At 41.0% G+C, this 26717-nt stretch overlaps 1 protein-coding gene across 2 annotated transcripts in view; it reads left to right on the top strand.

Moving 5' to 3' along the window:
• Positions 1–452: 452 nt before the first annotated feature.
• Positions 453–26717, top strand: part of SVEP1 (sushi, von Willebrand factor type A, EGF and pentraxin domain containing 1) — a 201326-nt gene continuing 175061 nt past the window's right edge. Inside the window, exon 1 of one of the 2 annotated variants that reach the window (XM_053908172.1) lies at positions 453–1568. In XM_053908172.1, coding sequence (XP_053764147.1) covers positions 1038–1568 — 531 coding nt within the window. In that variant the 5' untranslated portion in view covers positions 453–1037. The remainder of the gene's footprint in view (positions 1569–26717) is intronic. The other variant, XM_019454226.2, reaches the window with a different exon arrangement.

The following is a 26717-nucleotide window of genomic DNA, read 5'->3' as shown; positions in this document are numbered from 1 at the left end:
TGGCTATGGTCACCTCACTTGTTACCCTTTAAGTTCCCTGGGGCAAAGATCCACACCAATTTTTTGTTCCTCATTATCTTCCTGGTGTCCTGGCCCCATAATAGGTGCTCAAAGGTACTTGTTGAATGAATGAACAGATGAATGAATAAATAAATGCACGGATGAAGCAGCGGGACAAATCATCTCCCTGAGGTGCGTGGGGGTCGATGCAGTCCCTGATACGGCGTGGTCTGAGGGGACCTCAAGAGTCTATACGCGCACACACAGCAACTGATCAGAAATCCCCACCAGGAAAGTCACACATGTATTTGGTGAGGGTTTGGGGGCACCGGAGGGGGGGGGGTGGGTGGGAAAGAGACACACAAAAGGTGAGCAAGCAGTTTTCAAAGGATGCTTTCAACTCTCTGGCCGGTCCGTGTGTGTTTTCCTCTACAAAGTGTTTCCAATTACTGTGGCACTCTCGGTATCTGGATCCATCTCCAGTGAATTCCTCTGCAGCTCCTGCCAGACATATGGGATCAATCAGGGCTTCGGCGCTGGTGCGCTTGCTGCGGGAATGTTGACAGCCTGACAGACGCGGGGTTCTGGTGTCATGGAATCTCCGAGACTTTGGCTGGATCCCGGGAGGAGAATGAGAGGGGGAGGAGAGAGATAGAGGCAGAGATAGAGGAAGGAGAGAGGAGAGGGGAGCGGGAAAGACAGAGGAGGAAGAGAGGGAGAAGGAGGGACGCGGGAGATTTTTCTTGACTGCCCCCTTTCCTTCAAACATTTTATAGGCTTCGGGGAGAGAGGAAGGAGGAGAGGGGGAAGAAAAAGGGCGAGAGCGCGACGGGTAGAGAGCGCGCGCCGTTCCCTGCGAGCCCCCGAGGCGCCGGAGCCCACCCGTAGTCCCCCGGCTGGGATCAGGGGGCGCCGAGGCTCCGGCCGCCGCCCCGCGCCCGCGCCGCGCACGCCCCTCCGCGAGCCGGGCGGCCGAGCGTCTCTCCGCGCCGGGGCCGACGCCCGCGCTCCGGGCCGGCCGCTCCGTCTCCAGCGCAATGTGGCCGCGCCTGGCCTTTTGTTGCTGGGGTCTGGCGCTCGTCTCGGGCTGGGCGACCTTTCAGCAGATGTCCCCGTCGCGCAATTTCAGCTTCCGCCTCTTCCCCGAGGCCGCGCCCGGGGCCCCGGGGCTGCTGCCCGCGCCGCCCGCGCCCGGCGAGGACGCGGCCGAGAGCAAAGTGGAGCGGCTGGGCCAGGCGTTCCGGCGGCGCGTGCGGCGGCTGCGGGAGCTCAGCGAGCGCCTGGAGCTCGTCTTCCTGGTGGACGAGTCGTCCAGCGTGGGCCAAGCCAACTTCCTCAGCGAGCTCAAGTTCGTCCGCAAGCTGCTTTCCGACTTCCCCGTGGTGCCCACGGCCACGCGCGTGGCCATCGTGACCTTCTCGTCCAAGAACAACGTGGTGCCGCGCGTCGATTACATCTCCCACCGCCGCGCGCACCAGCACAAGTGCGCGCTGCTCAGCCGCGAGATCCCGGCCATCACCTACCGTGGCGGCGGCACCTACACCAAGGGCGCCTTCCAGCAAGCCGCGGTAAGGCGCCCGCCCTCCCGGCTGCGGCCCTCGCCCCCGGCCCTGCCCACCCTTTGCTGCCCGCTCCCCTCCAACCCGGGGTTCAGCCTCGGGCGAGCCACAGCCTCCCCAGGTCAAGTTCCCCTGCACAAAATCAGAGTCATACCTAGCCTCCCATTGTTGGGGGGGGGGGGAAGGTGGGAGTCCTCGGGGGTCATGGATTTTAACCTCTTAGCGTGATGGCACGGAGTGGTCTTCTTTGAGGGAGTGGTCTTCTTTGAGGGCCTTCTTAGGAAGGGACCCTTAAGATGCGGTTCGCATTCACACTTGTAAGGACAGACCATATCTGAGCTGAACAGGTGAGTGTGTTTTATGAAGTGTCTCTGAAGGTAAGACGTAGCATAAACGGAATAGTTTCTCAATTCCTTTTCATGTTATTTTATGCTTTTGCTACCCTTGCGTGCCTTTCCTATTTTTACTTTGAGACCTTTACAGAATTTTTAGCATCTGCAAGAGGAAGTCCGTTTTAGATGATGGGGTTTTACACCATTTAACTTTTTCTGATTACCAAGTGATACATATTCAGTTGAAGAAAATTTGGAACATATTGACATGCCTGACACATAATAGCAAGCCAGTGTTTGTGGAATGAATGAAACAGAAAGGAGGAAAAGGGGGGAGAAAAACTGTAACGCCATCACCCTTACAAAACCACTGTTTACGTGTTGTTGGACAGTTGCCCAGTATGCACATTTGTGCACACTTTTCACCCAATTGATGCCTTGCTGTTTTGTAGCCTGCATTTTTCATGTTATATCAAAATGATCTACTCTAGCATATTACATATCTAATATAGGTATTAGATATCAACATTAGTTGTATAATATTCCATTGAATACATACACCATAATTTACCTGTCACCTATTATTGGACACTTAAGGTTTTTATCAACTAAGTTATGGTAGACACAAATATTTGTGCACCCTTTTAACTACTTTAGGAAGCATTTCTATAGAAGTTCCTGAATTAAAGAACTTGAACGTTTGTAAACTTCTTGATACGTACTGTCCGATTCTCCCTTGGAGGGTTGTCTCAATTTACATTCCCACCAGCAGAGTATCACAGCAGTTAGTTTGCCACATGGTCACCAATAACATGTACTATTATTTTATTTTTTTTAATATACAATTTATTGTCAAATTGGTTTCCATACAACACCCAGTGCTCATCCCAACAGGTGCCCTCCTCAATACCCATCAACCACCCTTCCCTCCCTCCCACCCCCCATCAACCCTCAGATTGTTCTCAGTTTTTAAGAGTCTTTTATGGCTTGGCTCCCTCCCTCTCTAACTTTTTAAATATCTTTGCCAATTTCACAGGTGAATAGAGGTATCATTTCAGCAAATTCAGAAACTAAAAAAGTTTTATTGAGGATGAACATTTTCCAGTATGTACTGGGCATTTGTGTTTTTCCTTTGATAATTACCTGGTCATAACTTTTGCCCATTTTGCAATGACAGTACACGTTTGGTTGTGTGTGTGTATGTGTGTGGTTTTAATGATTTATAACAGCTCTTTATATAGTAAGAGTGGTGACTCTTTTTTGTATATGCTGCAACTGTTCACTGCCTTTTACTTGTCTTTATTGCAGTGTCATTAGATGGATGATTTAACTTTTTATATAATTCAAATCTATCAAACATTGTCCCTAAGGTCCTGTATTTGCTTATACTCTTAGAATGGTCTTTTCATTTCCCAAGTTGGAGACATGGTTTTCCGTTTAACAGTTTAATCCATCTGGACCTTATTTTAGTGTATGGCATGACAAAGATGTCTAATTTTATTTTTTAGTAAATTTGTCCTCAAATGATTTGCTTAAAAGTCATCCATCCTTTTCAAGTTTAATTGAACATCACTTTTATCATATATTAAATCTTATGGGTATTTATCTTCTCCTGGCTTTCTATTAATTTTTACTATATATTGATCACTTTTAAATTTGCAAAGGTGATTTAATTATTATAACTTTACAATATAAATATATGGTAGTGCAAATTCTCCCTCTTTCTTATGCTTCTAAAATCAATTTTTATGTATTTATTTCTTAATATGAATTTTTAATTCATTTTCACATATTTCAAATGAAAGCACCCAGGATTTTCATTTCAATATGGAAAAATACTAGGTGGCCGGTTAGCTCAGTTGGTTAGAGTGTGGTGCTAATCAATATGGAAAAATACTGAACTAAGTTGTGAATTACTTATATTTTATAATAATAGTCCTTCCAAGTCAAAAATATGGTATGTCCATACATAACCAGTTCTTCTTATATTGTTCAGTAAAGTTGTAGATTTCTAATAAGTCCTACATCTAGTTCCAAATTTAGATCTAAATATATTCTATTCAATATTGCTACCATGAATAACACCTTGTCAAATTAAATTTTAAAGAATTATTCTTGATGTGCAGAAACGTTATTGGTTTTCTGAATATATCTTCTGTATCTGGATTCTTGTCGAAGTTTCTTTGATTCGTTTTTTTCTTTTTAAATATATTTTATTTACTGATGATAAATAGTTATTATTATAACCAGAAAATAAAATAATCAGACAAACTTTGTGTAAATACATTGTAATATTATGACACACAGCCTTCTTGGCTTTGCAGTTATCTAGGTAACAGGGATGATTTTGTGCATGTATAAACAGTGTTTGCCCCCAAAAGATCATGTTGTATGTTCTCTTTTGTAACTTGACGTTCTGTTCCACCATATTTTCAGTTTTCTTTCCATAAAAAGAAATATACTTTTGGGGCACACAGGTGGCTCAGTTGGTTAAGCATCTGACTTCAGCTCAGGTCACGATCTCCCAGTTTGTGAGTTCAAGCCCCTCGTCAGGCTCTGTGCTGACAGCTCAGAGCCTGGAGCCTGCTTCGGATTCTGTGTCTCCCTCTCTCTCTGCCCTTTCCCTGCTCGCACTCTCTCTCTCTCTCTCTCAAAAATATATAAACATTAAAACATAAAAATAAAAAAAGAATTATACTGTATCATTTTCATTGTCACTTAGTATTCCACTATAGAACATGCCTTTGTTTTTACCACATAAATACCTATTATTATATATTTAGGCTGTTAAAAAGAACACTGTGTTACTAAATTTTTGCTCATTTTTTTAAAGTTTACTTATTTTTTGACAGAGCATGAGTGCATGAGCAGGGTGAGGGGCAGAGAGAAAGGGAGAGAGAGAATCTCAACCAGGCTCCACTCTTAGCACAGAGCCCAGCGTGGGGCTAGAACTCACAAACTGTGAGATCGTGATCTGAACCGAAATCAAGAGTTGGACACCTAACCGACTAAACTGTTCTGGTGTCCCGAGTGTGCCCATCTTTTAAGGCCTTTGGTACATGTGCCAAGTTTCCCTGCAGAAAATCGGTACCAAATTACACAGCTATGTGCAGTTATCTGGATTGGTACCTGGGATGCAGCCAACACTTTGTTCATATATGATTTGCCGTATATAGTTCTTCTTTTTTGAATATCCATTAAAATATTTTGGGACTGTTACCTATTTTTTATTTGAGGATGGTTCTTACCGATTTGCAAATGCTCTTTGCATCGTAATGGTATTAACCCTCCTGCTGCTAAGTATGAGGCAAATAGTTTTTCTCAGTGTTTCACTTGCCTTCTAAATCTGTCACTGAACTTATTTTTCTTTTTATTTGTGCTTTTTTCATTTCCTGTGATGTTTCAAAAACTTTTGCCTCTAAGAGATGAAATAACTCCTTAAAGATGCTCTCTTTTTATTGAAGTTGTTTCACCAGTCAGGGTTCAGTTTTGCAGATCCAGTCCTCTGTTGGCCTCCACTCCAAGTACTCATGAGGTCCTAAGGCTGGCCTTATTCCTGATGTCACCACCCACGCCATCAGAGAAGAACCCTGCTGCATCAGGGAAAAACTTGCCATATACCCGTTCCTCTGTTTAGCTTGGCCAGGTTGGCTTGGGGCCCCTGAGTACGTTGATCCAAAGCAGTTATATGGGTAATGAATCGAGTACACACTGCTTGCCTCCAGACCTACTCTGTCTTCAGCTTTCTCCTTCCAAATACTACATCCTGTCTTGGAAAATGAACTTGCCAACAAGGTTCCCAGTGCCTTAATTCAGCCTAGATCCATTTGTAATTAACAAGCAGAGACTTTTCAAAAGTTTTTGTTAACTCAACTTCCCCTTGATTTTATTTTTCTTTTCTCATTTTGATTGGGTTATGAGAAGGTACAGGAGAGGGTCAGCTGGACTCCGTCCCTGTCTAACCTGGAGACTTACATGTCTTCACTGTAACCTTTCCAAATCCCCGATGAGCATTCTTAGGTGTAATTAAAGTATGCCGTCTGGAGAAAATTGATTAGAAGGTGACTGATGTTTGAAAATGACATTAGTAGAGGTTTGAATATGGATTCATTGCACGGGGATCAGGGAGGCATATCTCATTGGGGAATTAGTTTGAAAATGGTTAGCTCTGTCGTTTGGATTTGGATATGAAACTTAATACATTTCATCATGGAAATGAGACAGTTCATCAGATTCCCATGTGTGTGCACAATGGTATTACTGGAACTGATTGTGTTTATGATCTGGGAAATTGAAAATCATAGGGGCAGTTCTGAGGTTGTTAATTACTTTCCCCAGAAAAATTAGTTTTTCAAATGTTTCCACTTGTAACTGAATGTCCACACAATGATACACAGACACAAACACAGGCAGACAAATACACAGACACATAAACGTAGATATAGGATGTGCCTGTAAGCACACAGCTACCCCTCACAATGCATACACCTTACTCCTCTTCTGTAAAAATCTCAAGATACGGAATCTCTTCTGCCAACGCAAAATTTGCTGTTATATTTCAGCACATATGACTTTTCGACTAAACAGAAAGATAACAGTGGGCTTCATTTTTTATTTGGTATCAGAATTGGACAGCTTAATGGAAAGTATATGTGTGGACCCTTATCACACTTTATTTCAAAGAGTAAACCGCAACGTAGACCTTTTCTTTTTAGACACCATCTCCCGGCACTCATCAAAGAGTACAGGACTAAAGCAGTGAAATCTACTTAGCACAGATCCTTCCAGAAGCACAACCAAGAGAATGGGGGTAAAATTTAGCACCTTGAACTTAATTATGTGAAAACCTTTTACAAAATAAACAGAAATCTCTTCAGATTTTCCTTTTCAAGGAGTGACAATTTCATAATGACTTTTCTTCTTAGTTTTTCTCCCCACAATGTACTTATTATACATTGCCTTTCCTAAACTGCATATTTTGGATCAACCCCACTATGAATGCAAAGCTCTCCACCTCTTCAGCATTTCAAGTCATAATAAAATCTCCTCATTCCTACATCACTTTTGCTAAGTATCTCTTTTTTTAAAATTTTTTTTAAAAATTTTTTTTAAACTTTTTTTTTTTTTAATTTATTTTTGAGACAGGGAGAGACAGAGCATGAACAGGGGAGGTTCAGAGAGAGGGAGACACAGAATCCGAAACAGGCTCCAGGCTCCGAGCGGTCAGCACAGAGCCCGACGCGGGGCTTGAACTCACGGACCGCGAGATCATGACCTGAGCCGAAGTCGGCTGCTTAACCAACTGAGCCACCCAGGTGCCCCGCTAAGTATCTCTTAAACAAATAGCATGAAGCTTCCTTTGAAAAAAATTTCTGCTTTCCCCATTGTTTCAGAGTTCCAGAAATAGGATCCTTTGGTGGGGAATGTGCTGTCTCACCAAAAATTCCAGCTTGAGATGGCCAGAAGACTGGGAATGGATGGGGGCAGCCCTTCCTAGCTGTAGGCAAAGAGCATCATTGCTATATGTCCACAGTAGTACACATTCACACTGTTACCAGGACACGAATCTGCTTTGTCAGCCTCATGGGAAGAAAGGATCTGCTTTTAAGTTTTCTAATAAGATCTGGAGATGTGTGAGATGGCCCTAGATTAAAACCCTGATGAATAAAATTAGGGCCATTTTGTTTTCAGACAATAAGCTGATAATAGCCATTGGGCATTTTCCAGCAGTCTTTCTGGTGGCCCAACTGCTAAAGGAATAAGGAAGGTTTGAATTTTCCTTTCCTTTGGGAAAATGCGGGGGCAGCCATACAATCTGCAGTAGATTCAGCTGTTCCAAACTGAGAGCATGATTTAGATGTCAAGAGTTGCTCACTGATGCAAAAGCTAAGTTCTTTTTCGATCCTGAGAAGATCTATTTCTAAATGTACTTCTGGAAATGTTCTCTTTTTTGTGCTACTTAAACTTTTCAACAGTTCCCCTATTGCCTTGGTCTTCTATAGGAACTTTAGCAGCATGAAAGAAAAAGAAAGAAAGAAAGAAAGAAAGAAAGAAAGAAAGAAAGAAAGAAAGAAAGAAAGAAAGAAAGAAAAAGAGAAAGAAAGAAAGAAAGAGAAAGAGAAAGAAAGAAAGAAAGAAAGAAAGAAAGAAAGAAAGAAAGAAAGAAAGAAAGGAATGAGTCCTCAGTGCATAAAATAGATCCAGACCCCATGTATATTTCCCAGGCAAAGATGGTTCCAGAATTGTTCATTTGAAGAGAGAGAGCAAATAATTCTCAAATATCGATTGCATCCAAAGTTCTTAATTCCCCACTTGCATATATTTTATTTATCCTTTTGCTTTTCCCAGCATACAGGACACTGTATTATTATTATGGGTATGCAATAAGAATGTACACCTCCTGCTTCTGTTAAAGACACTTACCATTATTGGCTGCCAGTATTACGTTATGCTTGGCTGAAATGCATCTTGAGAACTCTTGGTCAAAGGCTTGGATGCCTAGACACAGAGAGAGGTTAGACTGTCCTGTCCTACTTCACTTCTGTGGTCAAAGGATAGGAAAGTCCCTCCCACCCCCTACTCCCTGCCATGTCCTCCTGGTACAAACGTGCTAAGAGACGATCTCTCTTAATAGTGGCCATGGGGGCGCCTGAGTGGCTCAGTTGCTAAAGTGTCCGACTTCCGTTGAGATCATGATCTGAGGGTTGGTGAGTTGGAACCCTGCATCAGGCTCTGCGCTGACAGTATGGAGCCCACTTCTGATCCTCTGTTCCCCCTGCTCCAATTTGTGCATGCACACACTCTCTCTCTCAAAAATAATTAAACCTTAAAAAATAAAAAAATAAAACAATAGTGGCCATGAAATTATTAAATGCATCATTCTTGACCAATTATACCTTTAATTTGTAAAGTGATTTATAATTTACAAAGTGCTTTCATATTACGATTTTACAGTCAGTTTTACAGATTTACAGGAACAGCATCAGATTCTAGAAGTCAGGTAACTAAATGCTAATCACAAAGCTAAGTAAACGCCACAGACAGAGTCAATCCAGCCTTCTGACTTGTCATCTTGTCTTTTTCCTTGTGTCCCCTGCCATTTCCCACATTTTACTGTGTTACTGCCATGTCCTGAGTTATATCAAAAGCTAGGGAGAAGTGGAAGATTCCATTTCTGAAGCTGAAGTGTTACATAAGATATAAAGCCAAACATGTTAACCCAGAAGACATAAACCATGGCTTTCAGGCCTTTTCATTCTGCGGGTGCATTTCAGTTGGAGATATGTGTATATGTTCATGTTTGTGTGTGTTTAAATATCCATTTCTCTCTATATATAATATACATACAATACATTTTCTAACTTTAGCAGAGATTTTAAAATCAGAAAATAGCATTTTGTAAAAAATCTGACTTTTTGGCCTCCCTTTAACAAATTGTAGTATGTAGCAATTCTGGGTGTGATCTGTCTCAATTCATCAGAGACCTGGCACAGGGAATTTCATTTCATGGTCCTTGATTGCTCTTCCATGGTCTAACATAGACTAATCCTTGGCAGAGCCTGAAATGGCCTAGTCCCTTCTAATTTATCTTCTGAGCTTCCTTTTTTAGCCAGTGAATTAGCTAGGAGTAGGTTTAGCTGGATGTAATTGAAAAATCTCCAGTGCCACTAGCTTAAGCACAATAAACATTTATTTCTCTCTCGAATTGTTTTAAGTAGAAAATTCTAGTATGGCAAGTCTGTGATGTCTTCTGGGATCTGGAGTCTTTCCTTTGGGCTCTCTGTTCTGTCATCTTCAGGGCACCTCAGTGGTCCAAGATGGATGCTGGAGTGCTTACTTAGACACCAGGGGCTTACTCCAGACTCCAGGAAGGACAGAGCAAAGAGAGTTACACCATTCTTTTTTTTTTTTTTTTACATTTTTTAATCTTTATTTTCTTTCCAATATATGAAATTTATTGTCAAATTGGTTCCCATACAACACCCAGTGCTCATCCCAAAAGGTGCCCTCCTCAATACCCATCACCCACCCACCCCTCCCTCCCACCCCCCATCAACCTTCAGTTTGTTCTCAGCTTTTAACAGTCTCTTATGCTTTGGCTCTCTCCCACTCTAACCTCTTTTTTTTTTTTCCTTCCCCTCCCCGATGGGTTTCTGTTAAGTTTCTCAGGATCCACATAAGAGTGAAAACATATGGTATCTGTCTTTCTCCGTATGGCTCATTTCACTTAGCATCACACTCTCCAGTTCCATCCACGTTGCTACAAAGGGCCATATTTCATTCTTTCTCATTGCCATGTAGTACTCCATTGTGTATATAAACCACAATTTCTTTATCCATTCATCAGTTGATGGACATTTAGGCTCTTTCCACAATTTGGCTATTGTTGAGAGTGCTGCTATGAACATTGGGGTACAAGTGCCCCTATGCACCAGCATTCCTGTATCCCTTGGGTAAATTCCTAGCAGTGCTATTGCTGGGTCATAGGGTAGGTCTATTTTTAATTTTCTGAGGAACCTCCACACTGTTTTCCAGAGTGGCTGCACCAGTTTGCATTCCCACCAACAGTGCAAGAGGGTTCCCGTTTCTCCACATCCTCGCCAGCATCTGTAGTCTCCTGATTTGTTCATTTTGGCCACTCTGACTGGCGTGAGGTGATATCTGAGTGTGGTTTTGATTTGTATTTCCCTGATGAGGAGCGACGTTGAGCATCTTTTCATGTGCCTGTTGGCCATCCGGATGTCTTCTTTAGAGAAGTGTCTATTCATGTTTTCTGCCCATTTCTTCACTGGGTTATTTGTTTTTCGGGTGTGGAGTTTGGTGAGCTCTTTATAGATTTTGGATACTAGCCCTTTGTCTGATATGTCATTTGCAAATATCTTTTCCCATTCCGTTGGTTGCCTTTTAGTTTTGTTGGTTGTTTCCTTTGCTGTGCAGAAGCTTTTTATCTTCATAAGGTCCCAGTAATTCATTTTTGCTTTTAATTCCCTTGCCTTTGGGGATGTGTCGAGTAAGAGATTGCTACGGCTGAGGTCAGAGAGGTCTTTTCCTGCTTTCTCCTCTAGGGTTTTGATGGTTTCCTGTCTCACATTCAGGTCCTTTATCCATTTTGAGTTTATTTTTGTGAATGGTGTCAGAAAGTGGTCTAGTTTCAACCTTCTGCATGTTGCTGTCCAGTTCTCCCAGCACTATTTGTTAAAGAGACTGTCTTTTTTCCATTGGATGTTCTTTCCTGCTTTGTCAAAGATTAGTTGGCCATACGTTTGTGGGTCTAGTTCTGGGGTTTCTATTCTATTCCATTGGTCTATGTGTCTGTTTTTGTGCCATTACCATGCTGTCTTGATGATTACAGCTTTGTAGTAGAGGCTAAAGTCTGGGATTGTGATGCCTCCTGCTTTGGTCTTCTTCTTCAAAATTACTTTGGCTATTCGGGGCCTTTTGTGTTTCCAAATGAATTTTAGAATTGCTTGTTCTAGGTTCGAGAAGAATGCTGGTGCAATTTTGATTGGGATTGCATTGAATGTGTAGATAGCTTTGGGTAGTATTGACATTTTGACAATATTTATTCTCATAAAAGCCATTTATGAAAAGCCCACAGCTAACATCATCCTCAATGGGGAAAAACTGAGAGCTTTTTCCCTGAGATCAGGAACACGACAGGGATGCCCACTCTCACTGCTATTGTTTAATGTAGTGTTGGAAGTTCTAGCATCAGCAATCAGACAACAAAAGGAAATCAAAGGCATCCAAATTGGCAAAGATGAAGTCAAGCTTTCGCTTTTTGCAGATGACATGATATTATACATGGAAAATCCGATAGACTCCACCAGAAGTCTGCTAGAACTGATACATGAATTTAACAAAGTTGCTGGATACAAAATCAATGTACAGAAATCAGTTGCATTCTTATACACTAATAATGAAGCAACAGAAAGACAAATAAAGAAACTGATCCCATTCACAATTGCACCAAGAAGCATAAAATACCTAGGAATAAATCTAACCAAAGATGTACAAGATCTGTATGCTGAAAACTATAGAAAGCTTATGAAGGTAATTGAAGAAGATATAAAGAAATGGAAAGACATTCCCTGCTCATGGATTGGAAGAGTTACACCATTCTTTAAGGAGACTCTGAGAATGTGCACAACACTTCCACGTAGGCCTCATTTGGAACAACTCGGGTTCATATCCATCCTTGAGGAGGGAGAAGAGAATGGATGCTGAGGAAGTTATAAGCAGTCTTTGCCACACCAGTGTGTCAGGGAGAGCTTGTGTCTAACTGGGGAAATTTTGGAAATCCCACTTCATTTCTTCCTTAGTGGCACTGGCCTGATTCAGCTCAAGATGGAAGAGTCAGGCCTCGCCTAACTTATTCCTTGTACTAGGTTCCACTTCTTTTAGTAAAAACTATCAATGTTCCAGAGCAATCCATGTAAATTTTGGCATCGAAAGCTACTTATGTAATTTTCCCGGGAGCCAGAAGCTTCTAAATAATATGGCATTAACTCCCAAATAAAATATTGTACTGAAAGTGATGGGGGAAAATGCACACAATAAAATAAAATTAATATTTTAATTTTAATATTTTGTCATTAATTAAGTAAACCCAAATGAACACTTCTCAGGAAAACATGGTACTTCTTTGGCTTTTCTTAGAGTAAGCTGTCAGGTTAAGAGAATTTTACATTAAAAGGAATGTCCTGTTCTGTATTGTGGCTGCCTTTCCAATAGATTTTTTGAGACTGTTCTCTAAAGCTCCCCAGGCCATATGAAAAGTGGGTTTCTGGCATAGACTCAGCTTATATCCAGTAACCTGCTATGATTTGGAGGCCAAATGTGGATAGGAAAAACTCTGTGAGAGTTGATGATGTATGTTCAATGTTGCTACAGCTCTTCACATGAGATGGGCGATAGTGCAAATGAAATCTGCAACACATTAGTAGGTAATTTTCTTATCAATATTCATAAAAAGATTTTTATAGCATGTATCTTCTTTGTTACCAGTCCTTCTCATGAGGTCATTCAAGCAGTTGCTATTTTATTTTGTAGTGTTAAACAGTAAGGAGTTTTCAAATTCAGAGCATATAGTTCTTTCGTAGACGGAGTAAACTTGAAAGCTATAAACCTGAGGACAGGTTCTCATTACTGTATATGTTGAAATAGTGATAGTTACCTTGTTTCACGTGAATAGATGTAATTCAAAACTAAGGGGGAAATAACTTCCCACAATACTGATAGAAACATTTTAAAGAAAGTTCTTAGCAGGAGCTATTACACGATTGAATCATTTGCTAAGTAAGGTTACTTAGTAAACTTAGTCATTTAATTAGTAAAGTCCAAGTTGTATGTTTTTTCCAGTTGTAAGTTGTTGCTAGAGCATATGAAATATACTTTGCGATACGTGCATTTGATGCACTATTTTCTTAATTCCTGCTGAACCATTCCTGATAACCTTCATTATTTTAATGTCCATCCTGTAGCACCTGGTTATAGGACGTACTAGCCGCCAATGCAAAATGTAGTTTTTATTTTTTACTTTCAAATATGATATTTTAAATGCATATACATTTATGTGATTAAAATACATATGCATTTTCTCAGGTGTGAACTCTTCCAAATTTTCACTAGTTCCTCTAGTTCCACAAACTCAGCGTGCATCAATGCTTCCTTATACGTATTAGAGTAAGGGTCTCTTCCCTCAGCCAAGGAAGACCTTCCACCAAGTATTTCCCCTTCTTTCTTACATCTTCAAGATCTTCCTCCCAATGGGGAGCATTCACAATACATCTGTGTGTTTACAACATGGTAGCATGTTTCCAGAGCAGTATGATAAATGGTCAGTATGTTTACAGGTCTTCAAAGTAAATATCTTAAAACTAAGTAATTACCAGTCAAGGAGTTTCTTAGAAAATAATGACCCAAGACATAGTGAAAGATTCCTCTAAAAGGATATTCATCTCAGCATTACTTGGAATAGGGAAAATTTAGAAACAGTTTGGCTGTGGTTTGGGAAGGCTCAGTAAATTATACTTTTCTTCACCTCTCTTGAGTTCCAAATCCATTGCATTTCAATGCAACGGAAAAGGCAGGTGGAGAATCAAACATGTCCTTGTCTTCTGCTGATGGAGAATGTAGCTTAGGTGCACAGCTTTCTAATACTGAATCTTGAAATTAGATTGACTTGCCTCCCCAGGAAAGACAGTTCTGGGCACATGGGAGCTTGCCCCTGTAAAACCTAGCTGTTTCCTGGCAGCCAGAGGCCAAAGAGAAGGGGGCAGAGAGGGGCTGGGGAAACCCTCTTCCTCAGGAGAAGAGTGAGAAGTGGTGTGGGGGTGGGGGGGCAGAGGGTAACTGTAATTGCTGCCACCCCACACAGAAACTGGAGGCAGCAACCACCAAGTTCCCACAACTCAAGACAATTTAATCAAATATCCTATCCACAATGAAATGTCTCATAGTCAATAAAATCACATTTTTGAAAGCTACCTAATGATGTAATACATTGGCCAAATGGCATATTAAATGAGCTGGAACTCTGTGTGTGTATTTAGCATCAGTATATAGAACTGTATTTATAACATAGAAAAAAAAACTGGGAAGAAAAATTTTTAAATGTTAACAGTAGTTATCTATAGGAATTATATTATTTCTACTGCCTTTGAAAAAGTAGTTACAATGAACATGTATTATATAACGGGAAGTGAAATCTCAATGTCTACCTGGGCACAGGTGATTGAAGACGTACCTTTGGGGCATTGGAGGCATAGCCTGAAGGGATCGGTCTCAAGTATGAAAGTCCTTTTATGGCTCAGCTTTTCTCTTAAATATTCAGGAGAATATGGTGTTCTATCCCGCAGCATAGCTCTGCCTTATGAAATGAAAGGCGCTTTAGCTAATTATCAAGAAACTTAAAATGATATAATTCTAGTCTTATTTTCACCAGATGCCAAGTACTGTAGCACTGAGTCTGTTAGGACTGGAGAATCATACTGGGTTGAAAGCACTGACCCTTCAGACGCTGTCACCCCACCCCAGCTGTCCTTCTCCTCCCTCCTGGTGCCACACTGGCTCTTGAGAACCCAGATTCCCACACAAGTGTGCACACAGATGACGGTGGTTTTTTCACTGCTTGGCAAGCTGCCTTCAGTTATTCGCTGAGGAGATGAGCCCGGACAGCTGGCCATGAGGTGACACAGCGCAGGGTGTTGAGGCTGCGGATGGTGGAAATAACTTCCTCCATCACCTTTCTGAGAGGTCGGGAGAATGTGGCCTTCCTCTGTCTTGTCACACACCGAGAGGGACGCCGTGCCCACTGCTCTGTCAGCATCTCTCATCCTTACTGGTAATGCTCATCAAAGAACATTCTCAGGGAAGAAAGACTGTACCCCTCTAATGTTATCACATGTAAATGAAATGGTTGCCTCAAAGGACCCGTTTCCCACAATTCATTCTCTTTCCGTAGCTCTCATGCTTCATTTTTTATTGTGAGGTTTTTTTTGTTTTTTTTTTTTTTTTTTGTCCTGTGCAGTAAAAGACCGTCTGTGTGCCTGCTGTTGTTGATGGAGAACATTCAGGCACATTCAGAGGTGTTGTTTGATAGTGTATTTTGATCCTGGCATTTCTTTCAACTTGGCTTACATATTTTGACCTACGCCAGTTGAGTCATATCTGCAAGTAAAGCCTCATCATTTTAATCCTGTTTTATAGGCTTCACCTTTCCAATTGAACCTGAAATTCACTCTGAAAGAAGCGAAGCAATTTTTGTTTATGTTTTTCACATTACTCTTTGTAGCCAAGATTGCTCTTTTTTTAGTCACAATTTCCTTCAAAATATGTGTGCTTGGCTTTTAAATGGCACGTCAAAAGTAATAATTTGAGACCGTTGTTGGACTTTTCTGGCAATAAAGATACCAAAGTTTAGGCTTTGTGTATCTGGTCAGTAGTAAAAATCTGTGTTTTAAATACTCATCTGCAACAGGATGTTATGTGGGACTCTCTGTTGCCCCAGATTTTGCACCAGGACCCACGGCTTAAACGAAAGAACACTGAGCATTCCACATTTTAGAGCCACCAATAACCGAAAGTGATTTATTCGCTCAGAGTTCACAGACTGTGCAGCACAGACCCTATAAACTCAATCCCCCTCACCTCCTGCCCAGCATCCGACTCTAGTCTGTACCACCGGACAGAGAATTTGGGAGCAAGAGATAAACAGTGAAATAGAGCAGCCATTGGGACCCTGGGGGAGAGCAGAGTTCGTACTGAAAGCAGATCTCTTCTGTCCTTTGTCCAGTTGTTTCCTTTCCAGCAACTTAGCAAAGAAGAGACCGGCATTCTATATACTGGTTGGAAATGTCCTTGGGCAGAAGCTTTCATTTGTCCCCGTGCCTGTGTAATGGAGAAGAAGCGAGCCAGAGACAACGGCCAATGTCTCAGTTTTGGGTTTGCCAGAAGCAGAACCTGAGATGAGGATTCAAGTGCCAGTTGTTTGTTTGGGAGGTGATCCTAACTAAACACTGAGGCCATGAGACAGAGAAGGGAACCAACAGCAGAAAAGCTAAGAGTGGCTAACTGTACCAGGGGTGGGGGGCACTGTAGAGTTCAAGCTTTAGAATGACCACACCTGAGAGGGATCTGTGGCATTTAAAGACCTAGTCTCATCTGTCGCTGTCGAGATTTGCTCTCCGGAGGGCGTCAATTCTCTGTCACTGTCACCTCCCCTGTGAGTGGGCAGAGTGGTCTCCAGGCACCAAAACAAGCCCTCAGATGAAGAGATACAGATGCTGGCAGTTGGAAGTCTGAGATATGGGAACAGGGAGGGATGGACAAGGTCTGCTGTTGCAGGCAGAAAGGGGGCTCAGAGGAACGGCCTGCCCTAGTAGCACTTTGTAAAGCCAAGAGGTGTGACTTTTCCACGGGGAAAGGACAACCACAGAAAGTATCTGGAATTGAGTCACTTGGTTCCCCATTAAGCAAGACATCTCCAGTAGTAAGTTGTGGAGTGCTCTCCTGGGAGCTGGATCTGAGTAAAGGTGTGCAAGTCTCCAAAGCACAGAGCGTCTGGTGGTCCACAAACCCAGAAAGCGCCAACACCTTTTTCTTTATTTCTTTTCACATTTTGCTCTTTCGAAATTTCCATTTTCTCCTACACCTTTAAGGCGTAAGACCCATTATCAGAATTTACTAGGCAGAGATTGATGAAGTCCCAGCAACAGAGAACCTTGCAGGGATTTGCAGACTAATCTGCATTCACTCATTTGACATGTTCCCAAAATGTGGAGAAACACTGTAAGGACGTATCTGATTAAGGAAATTACAGGGAAGTGTGGCAAATAGCACTTGTCGTGTGATGCCTGTCTCCCCTCTACTTGTGGAGGACAAAAATTACATCTTACGTGATGTTCATCTATGCTCCACGACCTAGCAAACGACATTCATTATAACCCTGGTGTTCCGGAAAAGACATACCTTAGTCTGTTTAGCATTTTAAATTTTAGTATATCAAGGGTAGTACTGTGCTCTGATTTCAAACTAAAATGAGGATAGTTAGGACATCTTCTCAGAGGACCACTTAGGGGATGCTCGACTTTTGAAATGATGGATTATAATGATTTTAGCAAATTTACCCTTCAGACCACTTTCCCAAGGGAGCGACATAAACTGTTGAATAGAATCTCAGGCAAGTGTGAATCCCTACCTCCCCGCCCGCACACCCACACTAAATCTGATCAAGGGGGGCAAACCCCACAGCACCTCTGCGGAGAACTCCATGCCGTGAGTTCAGAAGGGGAATCTGCAGGCCTCTGCGTTGTGAATTCACATCCTCCCTCCATGTCGATGTCCACACTGCCCTTTACCAACCTTGCAGTATCATCCTCAGTAACTGCAAAAGTCAGGTTATTATTTTTTCTGGTCTTCCGCCCAAAGCATTATCACCTTCTTCTTGGCTCAAGTAGGGTTGTGTGGTCCTTGGTTACAGAATAATAATTCTCCTAAATCCCCTGTCCCACTTTGTCAGCTCCTACAAATACGATTACTTGTTTCCATTCACAGCTTTGGACAAAATGTTGGTTCCATTGTATGTTTTATCTGCTTGACAGACATCCCGGCAATGTGCTAGCAGTTTCTTTTACTCATCATGATAATGGCGATGAGTAATCAATCAGTGCTTATCAGGTACCATGCTAAGTACTTTCCCTGTATGAATTCATTAAATCCTCACAACAGAAAAATCTCCCCCTGTAGGCTAGTATTATTATCCCCTAAGTACAGATGAGGAAACTGAGGCACAGAGAATGTCGGTAACTTGACCAAAGTTATACTGCTAGTAAGTCCAGTTATTAGAATACACATCAGGGCAGTCGGAGCCAAGGTCTAAGTTCTTTGATCTGCTCTACAGTTTTTTTTTTTAGATTCTATATTGTTTATTTCTGCTCTGATCTTTATTATTTCTCTTCTTCTGCTGGGTTTAGGCTGCCTTTGCTGTTCTGCTTCTATTTCCTTTAGGTGTGCTGTTAGATTTTGTATTGGGGATTTTTCTTGTTTCTTGAGATAGGCCTGGATGGCAATGTATTTTCCTCTCAGGACTGCCTTCGCTGCGTCCCAAAGCGTTTGGATTGTTGTATTTTCATTTTCGTTTGTTTCCATATATTTTTTAATTTCTTCTCTAATTGCCTGGTTGACCCACTCATTCTTTAGTAGGGTGTTCTTTAACCTCCATGCTTTTGGAGGTTTTCCAACCAAGGTCTAAGTTCTTAACCACCGTGTAGTACTACCCTGTGCTGTACTGTCAGAAGATCTAGTAGGTACAAGGCCCCCGGATACATACTTATCGTTGAAGTTCATTGCGAAGACACGAGGCAGAGAGGGCAGCCATGACGGGCCCTAGGTATATGGGTGACGGAGCAGAAGGCCACATGGAGCAGATGCAGGACCAAGAGGAGTGAGCATTTGGAGACTATCATTTGAATGGATGCTCTCTCACTATCTGGTAGTCCCAAGTGATCACCTTGACCCCCCACCCCTCTGACCCCCGTCCAGCCCAGGGAATTGCCTCTCGTGTGCCATTTGTATACAGTATATTTTGATTGGCTAGCACCTCCCGTTTTGTGTGCCTTAACTGATGTGTCTACCAACCATTGCAGAGACCAAGGAAGTGAAAGATCATCTTCTATTTGCAACACGTCTGTGTCTGTCCTCTTCATTTATCTAGTTTCCTGAATGAATTCTTAGGTTTCTGTAATCCATGGTCAGTACTCAACCTCACACTCTCCACGAAACTAAAAATATGAGTCAAAGAGAATTCATTTTTCCAATCCTAGGTACATCTAGTCCCTTTCTCAGATTACCATACAGCCTAAACTTAAGTTTATAAATGTTTATGCCAAACCTCCACATAAAATTTGGTCTTCCAACTAAATTCAGTATGTCCCAATCGGGGATACACAGTGTTCCCCCCTGCATCGTAATATTCCTTGTTTGTTTGTGTGTTTGTTTGTTGGTTTCCATACGCCATCCCGTTTCACAAAAGAAAAAAAAATCTCCCTTATGACTCTTCTAGTAGTTTCTTCAGGTCAAAAGAATGCTCACTTTAGCAATCAGCTCCATGATCATCAGTGTTTAGAAAAATCTTTTTTCAAATCCTTTAGGTAATGAACTAGACTCACTTATGTATCCAGTGCATATTTAGGGAAAACTGTCACTGTTGTAAGTGTAAGCATGTGATTAAATGATAAGAGTTGGCTAAAATTAAATGATAAGAGTTGGTGCCTGGTTGGCTCAGTTGGTTAAGCGTCCAACTTCAGCTCAGGTCACGATCTCACAGTTCGTGAGTTTGAGCCCTGCACTGGGCTCTGTGCTGACAGCTCAGAGTCTGGAGCCTGCTTCAGATTCTGTGTCTCCCTCTCTCTTTCTGCCCCTCCCCTGCTTGCACTTTGTCTCTCTCTCTCTCTCTCTCTCTCTCTCTCTCTCTCTCTGTCTCTCTCTCTCGGTCTCAAAAACATTAAAAAAAAGAAGTTGGCTAATCCACCAGGGTATATTTTTCTCAAAGTAATTTTAAAAGTCAACATCTTTTGGGGCACCTGGGTGGCTCAGCATGTTAATTGTCTGACTCTTGATTTCAGCTCAGGTCATAATCTCACGGTTCCTGAGATTGAGCCCCATGTCAGGCTCTGTGCCAACAGCACAAAACCTGCTTGGGATTCTCTCTCTCCCTCTCAATCTGTCCTCATGCTCCTCAAAATAAATAAATAAACTTTAAAAAGTAAAAGTCAACACCTTTGAACACTTACATATGTAAATATTACTTTGAGTCATTGATTATTTAAGTATATAGATACAATGAATCTTTTAATTTATGCAACCTTAAATTATTTGGGTTTAACTTCAGGTTTTCTTAAGCTATGAAACACAGAATCTTTTGCCCTAGAATGGTAATTGATGCGGTCATTTATATAAACTAAAATGCAAAACAAAAAAAAAAAAAGAAAAATGAAACAAAATGTCATTTATTTGGAATGCTAATAAATGTCCCAATTAAAAGTGTTTTTTTGATAAATTTTGGATAACTGTAACAAATGAAATACACAGTAGGTTCATGAACTTGAAGTTTCCCCTCAGCCTCTGCTCCCTGTGAATTCCCACGTGTCAGTACATTTGATTTGAAGTATATCTGGCTTTTTGAAAAGTAAGGTTGTTCCTGAACCCCAAGTGTTTGCCACATAATGGTTAGATTCTCTGTGTCTTTTATATATTCTAAGCTCCTGATAAATTTTTCCCTCATAGTTACTATTAATATACCTAGTAAGACAGTGTTTCTTTGCTGACAGCTTTGAATCCTAAAGAAGATTTTTCTCCTTTCTGAGGAAAATGTTTACAGTTGACTTCTCCCAAATCTCTACATCATTTCCTGGCATTTTGTGCTTTTCTAGAAAGAGAATTTGCTCTGATACGCTTTTGCAACTATTTTTCTCCTGGATAAATCCAAGCATAGTATTCAATTCTTTCTTCTCCTTGAAGCTCATTTCTTCCGTAGTCCCTGTCCGTCAGCAACCATTTTCACTGAGAACCACACGCATCGCATCGTCAGTCCTTTGCCCAGCCTAGAGAGGCAATCCTTTTCTGTTTGGGTTGGGGGGGGGGGTGTGTGCAATCTAGAGGTTGAGATGGATCATTTATATTTTTTCTCCTAGGAATTTAGAAGAGGGGACAAAGAGCTCTGAGAGCATAGTTGTTTTGTTTTGTTTTGTTTTGTTTTGTTTTGTTTTTTGCCAGTAGGTAGGGAATATAAAGTTAAGACTGTGCACAGAGAACCAGAGGAATGTCATCAATGTTAGGAGTGAGTGAGGATGTGTTGACAGAAACTGAGACGAGACACAGCGTGGCCGCAGAAGCAAACAGGCAAACAGATGGAAGGCTGAAGGGAGTAGCCACTGGTTCCTGCAGCTTGGTTGGTCCTCTTGAGGCCCAGTTCTTCTCCCTGCTCTTGGGTTTGGAGGGATAGTCCTCTCTGTTTCCAATAAATTCCCATTTTGTTGAAGCTAATAAAGCGGATATCCAATTTTTACTGACAACCAAGTGTGGTTAAGACATCCTTCCCTAAATTTTTATCTTGCAACCGTGCAAATACCTGTTTTTAAAATTTAAATTAGGGGCGCCTGGGTGACTCAGTCAGTTGAGTGTCTGACTTTGGCTCAGGTCATGATCTCATGGTTTGGGAGTCTGAGCCCCTTGTCAGGCTCTGTGCTGACAGCTCAGAGCCTGGAGCCTGCTTGGGATCTGTGTCTCCCAGTCTCTCTCTGCTCCTCCCCCGCTCGCACTCTTATCTCTCTTTCAAAAATAAATAAACATTTAAAAAATTTTAAATTTAAATTCAAGTTAGTTAACATATAGCGTAGTATTGGTTTCAGGAGTAGAACCCAGTGACTCATCCCAACAAGAGCCCTCCTTAATGCCCATCCCTCATTTAGCCCATCCCCCCACCCACCTCCCCTCCAGCAACCCTCAGTTTGTTCTCTGTATTTAAGAGTTTCTTACGTTTTGTCTCCCTTTCTGTTTTTTATCTTATTTTTCCTTCCTTTCCCCTATGTTCATTTGTTTTGTTTCTTAAATTCCACGTATGAGTGAAATCATATGATACTTGTCTTTCTCTGAGTGACTTATTTCGCTTAGCATAGCTCTCATAGAGCATGGCTCTAGTTCCAGCCATGTTGTTGCAAGGGCAAGATTTCATTTTTTCTTGATCACCGAGTAATACCTTTAATTCAAGGGTAACCATTCAAAGTCATTTAGCCCTCTTTCATTTTTATTTGGATTCTGATGACTTGACTTTTCTTCATTTCCTTTATTCCTTGTGTGTCTATAGAATGGATAGTGGATGGAATTCAGCATTATTGGAAATCTGTTTGGGCTTTTGCCTATTTATTCTGTTGTTTTTTATAGTCTGGATTGAGTCTTCTACTCATCAACTCCTGTGCACACCATTTCCCAATGTGATGTACTGTCCCTATGGGTCCATTTGAAAATGATTTGTGTCCATGTTTAATAACAAAAACATGTATGTGGGTGGAAAAATTCTATGACCATAAATCTGAGATTAAGTTCTTTTTGACCCTCTGGCTCTTCTGTGATTTGGCTAGACTGTAACAAATAGCCTAAATGTTATTTGAGCCAAGATTTTCTTTTCATGCTAGAATTTCAGTCTGTGAAGCCTGAGTAAATACTTAAAATAAGTGAGACACATTAAATACCTAAATATGATTTATTTGGTATTGTAATATAAATAGGAAAACTCAGTTACTGCAGGATACTCTTGCCAGGTATACTTTTGTCATTGTTTTAGTTTTGGCTTGTTTTTAGTTAATGGTTCTATTGTATCATCAAATAGTACAATTAAAAACCCTTGCACAGTGCCTCATATATAATAGAGGCTCTGCCCGGATTTAGTGAAATAAGTTTAAGCATAATCTTTATAAGAGTTTTCATGTCACAATTAACAGAAAAGGATTTACTGTAACAGTAGCGTTTGGCTTAGAACTTACTCATTTATTCTGCGTGTTAAACGTGTAGCTAGTGAAAATTAAGGCATTTGTTTATTGATTTTTTTTTTCATCTACTGGTTGCATAGCCCTTTTTTGATCATCAACAGAGTGGAAATGTAAGAATCAACCTATGCCGTAGAGAATCTTGCAGTTAGCTTAAGGATGTAGCCAGACAAGTTACCTATAATTTTGACGGGGTTAGTGTAATGGCGTGCTGTGGGATTGTTGAATTGACTTAATATTTTCTGTACAGCAGAAGACTTGGGGAAAGTTTCAAAGAGAAGGTGAACTTCGATCTGGATTTTGAAGGATTGATGAAGATATAGACATATTAGGAGATGAGAAAGATTTGTTAAAAACTTCAGGTAGGGCAAACATAAGGAAAGAATGGTATGTTCCAAAACCTTCAAATAGACCTGTGTGGTGAGGGCATAATATAAGAGGTAGGTTGGGGAAGTAGGCTGGAGATGGGGTGCGACAAGGGATGTGGCTGGAAGTATTATTTAGGGCTGAATTGTCTAAGGACATGTAAAGAAATTTAAACTTCAGAGACAGGGAAAATAATGAAAGCCTTAAAACATGATTAGATCAATATTTTAGAATGATAGCTTTGATGGTAGGTCAGAAAATGAACTTGAAAGGAGGAATTTCAGCAAGAGATGCTGAAAACACCTCTTGCTTTTCAATAGTCCAGACAGAAGTACCTGAACCAAGGCTAGGGCAATAGGATTTCAAGGTCGGGAGATATTTCAGAGGTGAAAGGTATAGGTCTAGATGGATTACTAAAGGTGATAGATCAGAAAGGAGGCATCATAATTGCTCTTGGATACAGACTTGTATAGTTTCTGGTGCCATGTTTATGGGATAGTTTATGGTGCCACGTTTCATGTATCTTGAAAACAGGAGAAAGGAACCTTTACTTTTGCACGGAGAGGATAGGTTGAGTTTGAGAGTACTATAAAATATTCAGGCAGAGGTGTCCACTGGGCCAATGGAACTTCACTTTGAGAGTTAAAGAGTTTAATTTGACATAGATTTATTTAGGAGTCATTATCTTTAGGTGAGATTCAAAGTTCTGAGTTCACATGACATTCCCCAGGAAAAGACTAGAGAGAAAAAAGTAAAAATTTAGAAATGATATAAAACTACAGAATAGGAGTCAGTAAAACTTCCTAAATATACTACCAGAGACAGTCAACATTTGGATGTATATACTTTCAAACATACTAATACATACATGCCCATACATGTAGTACATGTACACGTACATGCACAGGTAATGTAATAAAATCATTGTATGTGGTTGCCTAGTTTTAAAATTTGTTATTACACAACAGTAGCATTGTAAGGATCATTCATGATTGCCCTGTAATTTATTTAACCTGTACCTATTGTTGGAATTTTATACTCTTTCTTTATATTGCAAATTATTTTGGGATACACATCCTTTGCAATCAATGTTTTCTGTGTATCCATGCTTATTTCTTAAGGCACCCCTACAATTTTATAATTAAAAACATCTTTGGCTAGGGGCGCCTGGGTGGCTCAGTCAGGTAAGCATCTGACTTCGGCTCAGGTCATGATCTCGTGGTTTGTGAGTGTGAGTCCCTGTTGGGCTCTGTGCTGATAGCTCGGAGCCTGGAGCCTGCTTCAGATTCTGTCTCTGTCTCCTCTCTGCACCCCCACCCACTTGCACACACACTCTCTCTCTCTCTCTCAAATATAAATAAACATTAAAAAATATTACGGAAGATTTCAGTGGGCCTGCTCTTGGCTTTTTGTAACTTTTTCTCCTGGGATGAGGTTATATCTATCTTGACCTGCACTATCCAGTAGAACCCCTCTCTACCTGGCTTCTTTGAAAGGCTTCTGCTAAATAAAATAAAAATAGAATGTAAGATACAGATAAAGCACAAGAATTCACTACACAGAGCAGAACCAAATCCTAGAAAGCGTTTGTTCCATGAACTTGAGTAAATAAAACGCTGAAATAAGATGAGAAATGAGGGAATAGACAACAGACTGAAATGAAAACAAAAGTGGCCGAGAAGCTGCAAGGAACAAAGAAAGAATGTGCAAGAGGAAGAAATATCGTCACAAGAAAAATAAAATGCGAGGCCAGCATCAGTTCTTAGTCAGAAATGCAAAGGAGGAGGCACGATTGTGCATCCGGCACAAAAGGTGATAGGGAAGAAAAACTTCAGACATTTCCACCAAATTCAGAAGGGCAAGAAGATGAGATAAAAGTGGGGAAAAAAAAAACAGGATAAAATCTATGAAGTCCAGAAAATGACGAGCCAACAGACGATAACCTCTTTCCCCAGAGGTGTTATTCAAAGATGCAGAACAGTAAGCATTCCTTGAATTGAAGAATATTTGAGTCTTCAGATTAAAAATATGAAGTACCTAACAGATGAAGCTTGGTGAAATCTTAGATTGTGAAGGATGAGGACAGTGTTATAAGTAGCTTCCAGTGTCTTGTTTGTCCTTAATGTTTCCTAACGAGGAAAAAAAATACATGTGCAAAACCAGTTGAAACGCTGACAGTATTTACTAACTTCCTGCTCGCTGACTGAGAGCGGCCCCGAGAGAGTGTCGCGCCAGGCATGGATTCCAGTCCACGTCTTTCAGGGGTGACTTCTGAGCTTCTCTCGTTGGTCTCCGCAGTTAGGTTGGGCCACAACCGCAGGGCTGTGCGACAGTTGGTATTCTACCGACATGTATTTTAATTAATGGAGGCCAAGGGCAAATATTGTCGCCACGTCAGATTTGTTGTGACTTCTCTTTTTCTTTCAAGAGCATCTTTCCAAACAGTTCCCTTGTGGCCTGACTTAGGGGGTAGGGGTGGCGTTGCAGTCTTGTGTAATGGTGATGAATCTCGGGTGTTAGAACAATGTTACACAACCCTGCATTTTTATCATTTTAATGACTTTTGCTGGACAAGGGGAGCTTCCTTCCCTGCCAGATATTTATACAAGCTAATCAGAGGCTTGATACAATACAGATGGTGATAACCTTTGGCCGTACAAAGCCCATGTCGAGTTTTTCTTTGGCAGCAAAGGGCTTGCCTCATTCCGTATTCTGGACCAAAAAAAAAAAAAAATTCTATTTCTTAAATGCCTTATAAAGGATAGCAGATGATGTAAACGATTTCAGGAACACCAGAAGGAGAATCGAGTGCTAGGCCTCTACCACATTCCACAAACATTACCAAAGATCTATTTATTTCTTAGATATGTGGGATGAAAATGTTTTTATTGAATTATGTTTTTATTCAAGTATGATGGAGCAGAAAGATTGGGGGAAGGGGACAAAATATTTTCAGTAAATCATCCGCTCCTCCTCTGTCTTTTAAAGTGCATTCCAAACCCAGATCTTGTGTAATTCTTTGCTTGGACTAGTAGTCCTGCTATTCTCCTGACTGTTTTAAGCTTAATATATTGTCCTGCCAACAGATATAATGGTTCCTGTAAATACTTCCCAGTTCCCTGCAAGAAGAGAAGAAAAATAGAATTACAGCTTAATGTGTCTTGCACGTAATGAATCGTACTGCAAGAAATGTCTGCTAAACCCCTAAATCCTAACCTGAATGTTAAGGAATATTACCGACATGAGCTAAAATTAATATTACAAAATAGTATTTGTTTATGTCAGAAGGACAGTAAAGGCACAAAAAGAAACTTTATCTTTTTTGTACAGAACTCTGCAAAATGAAGTACGCGAGGGCACACAAACATTCTATACATTCCTACTGCTCCCTCAAGACCAGCTCATTCAAGTAACTG

This window comes from Panthera pardus, unplaced genomic scaffold (genome assembly GCF_024362965.1).
Source record: "Panthera pardus isolate Hobbes unplaced genomic scaffold, ASM2436296v1 HiC_scaffold_20, whole genome shotgun sequence".
Classification (NCBI taxonomy): Eukaryota; Metazoa; Chordata; class Mammalia; order Carnivora; family Felidae; genus Panthera; species Panthera pardus.
Note: the sequence above shows the minus strand (reverse complement) of the source record. Positions and strands in the feature narration are given on the sequence as shown.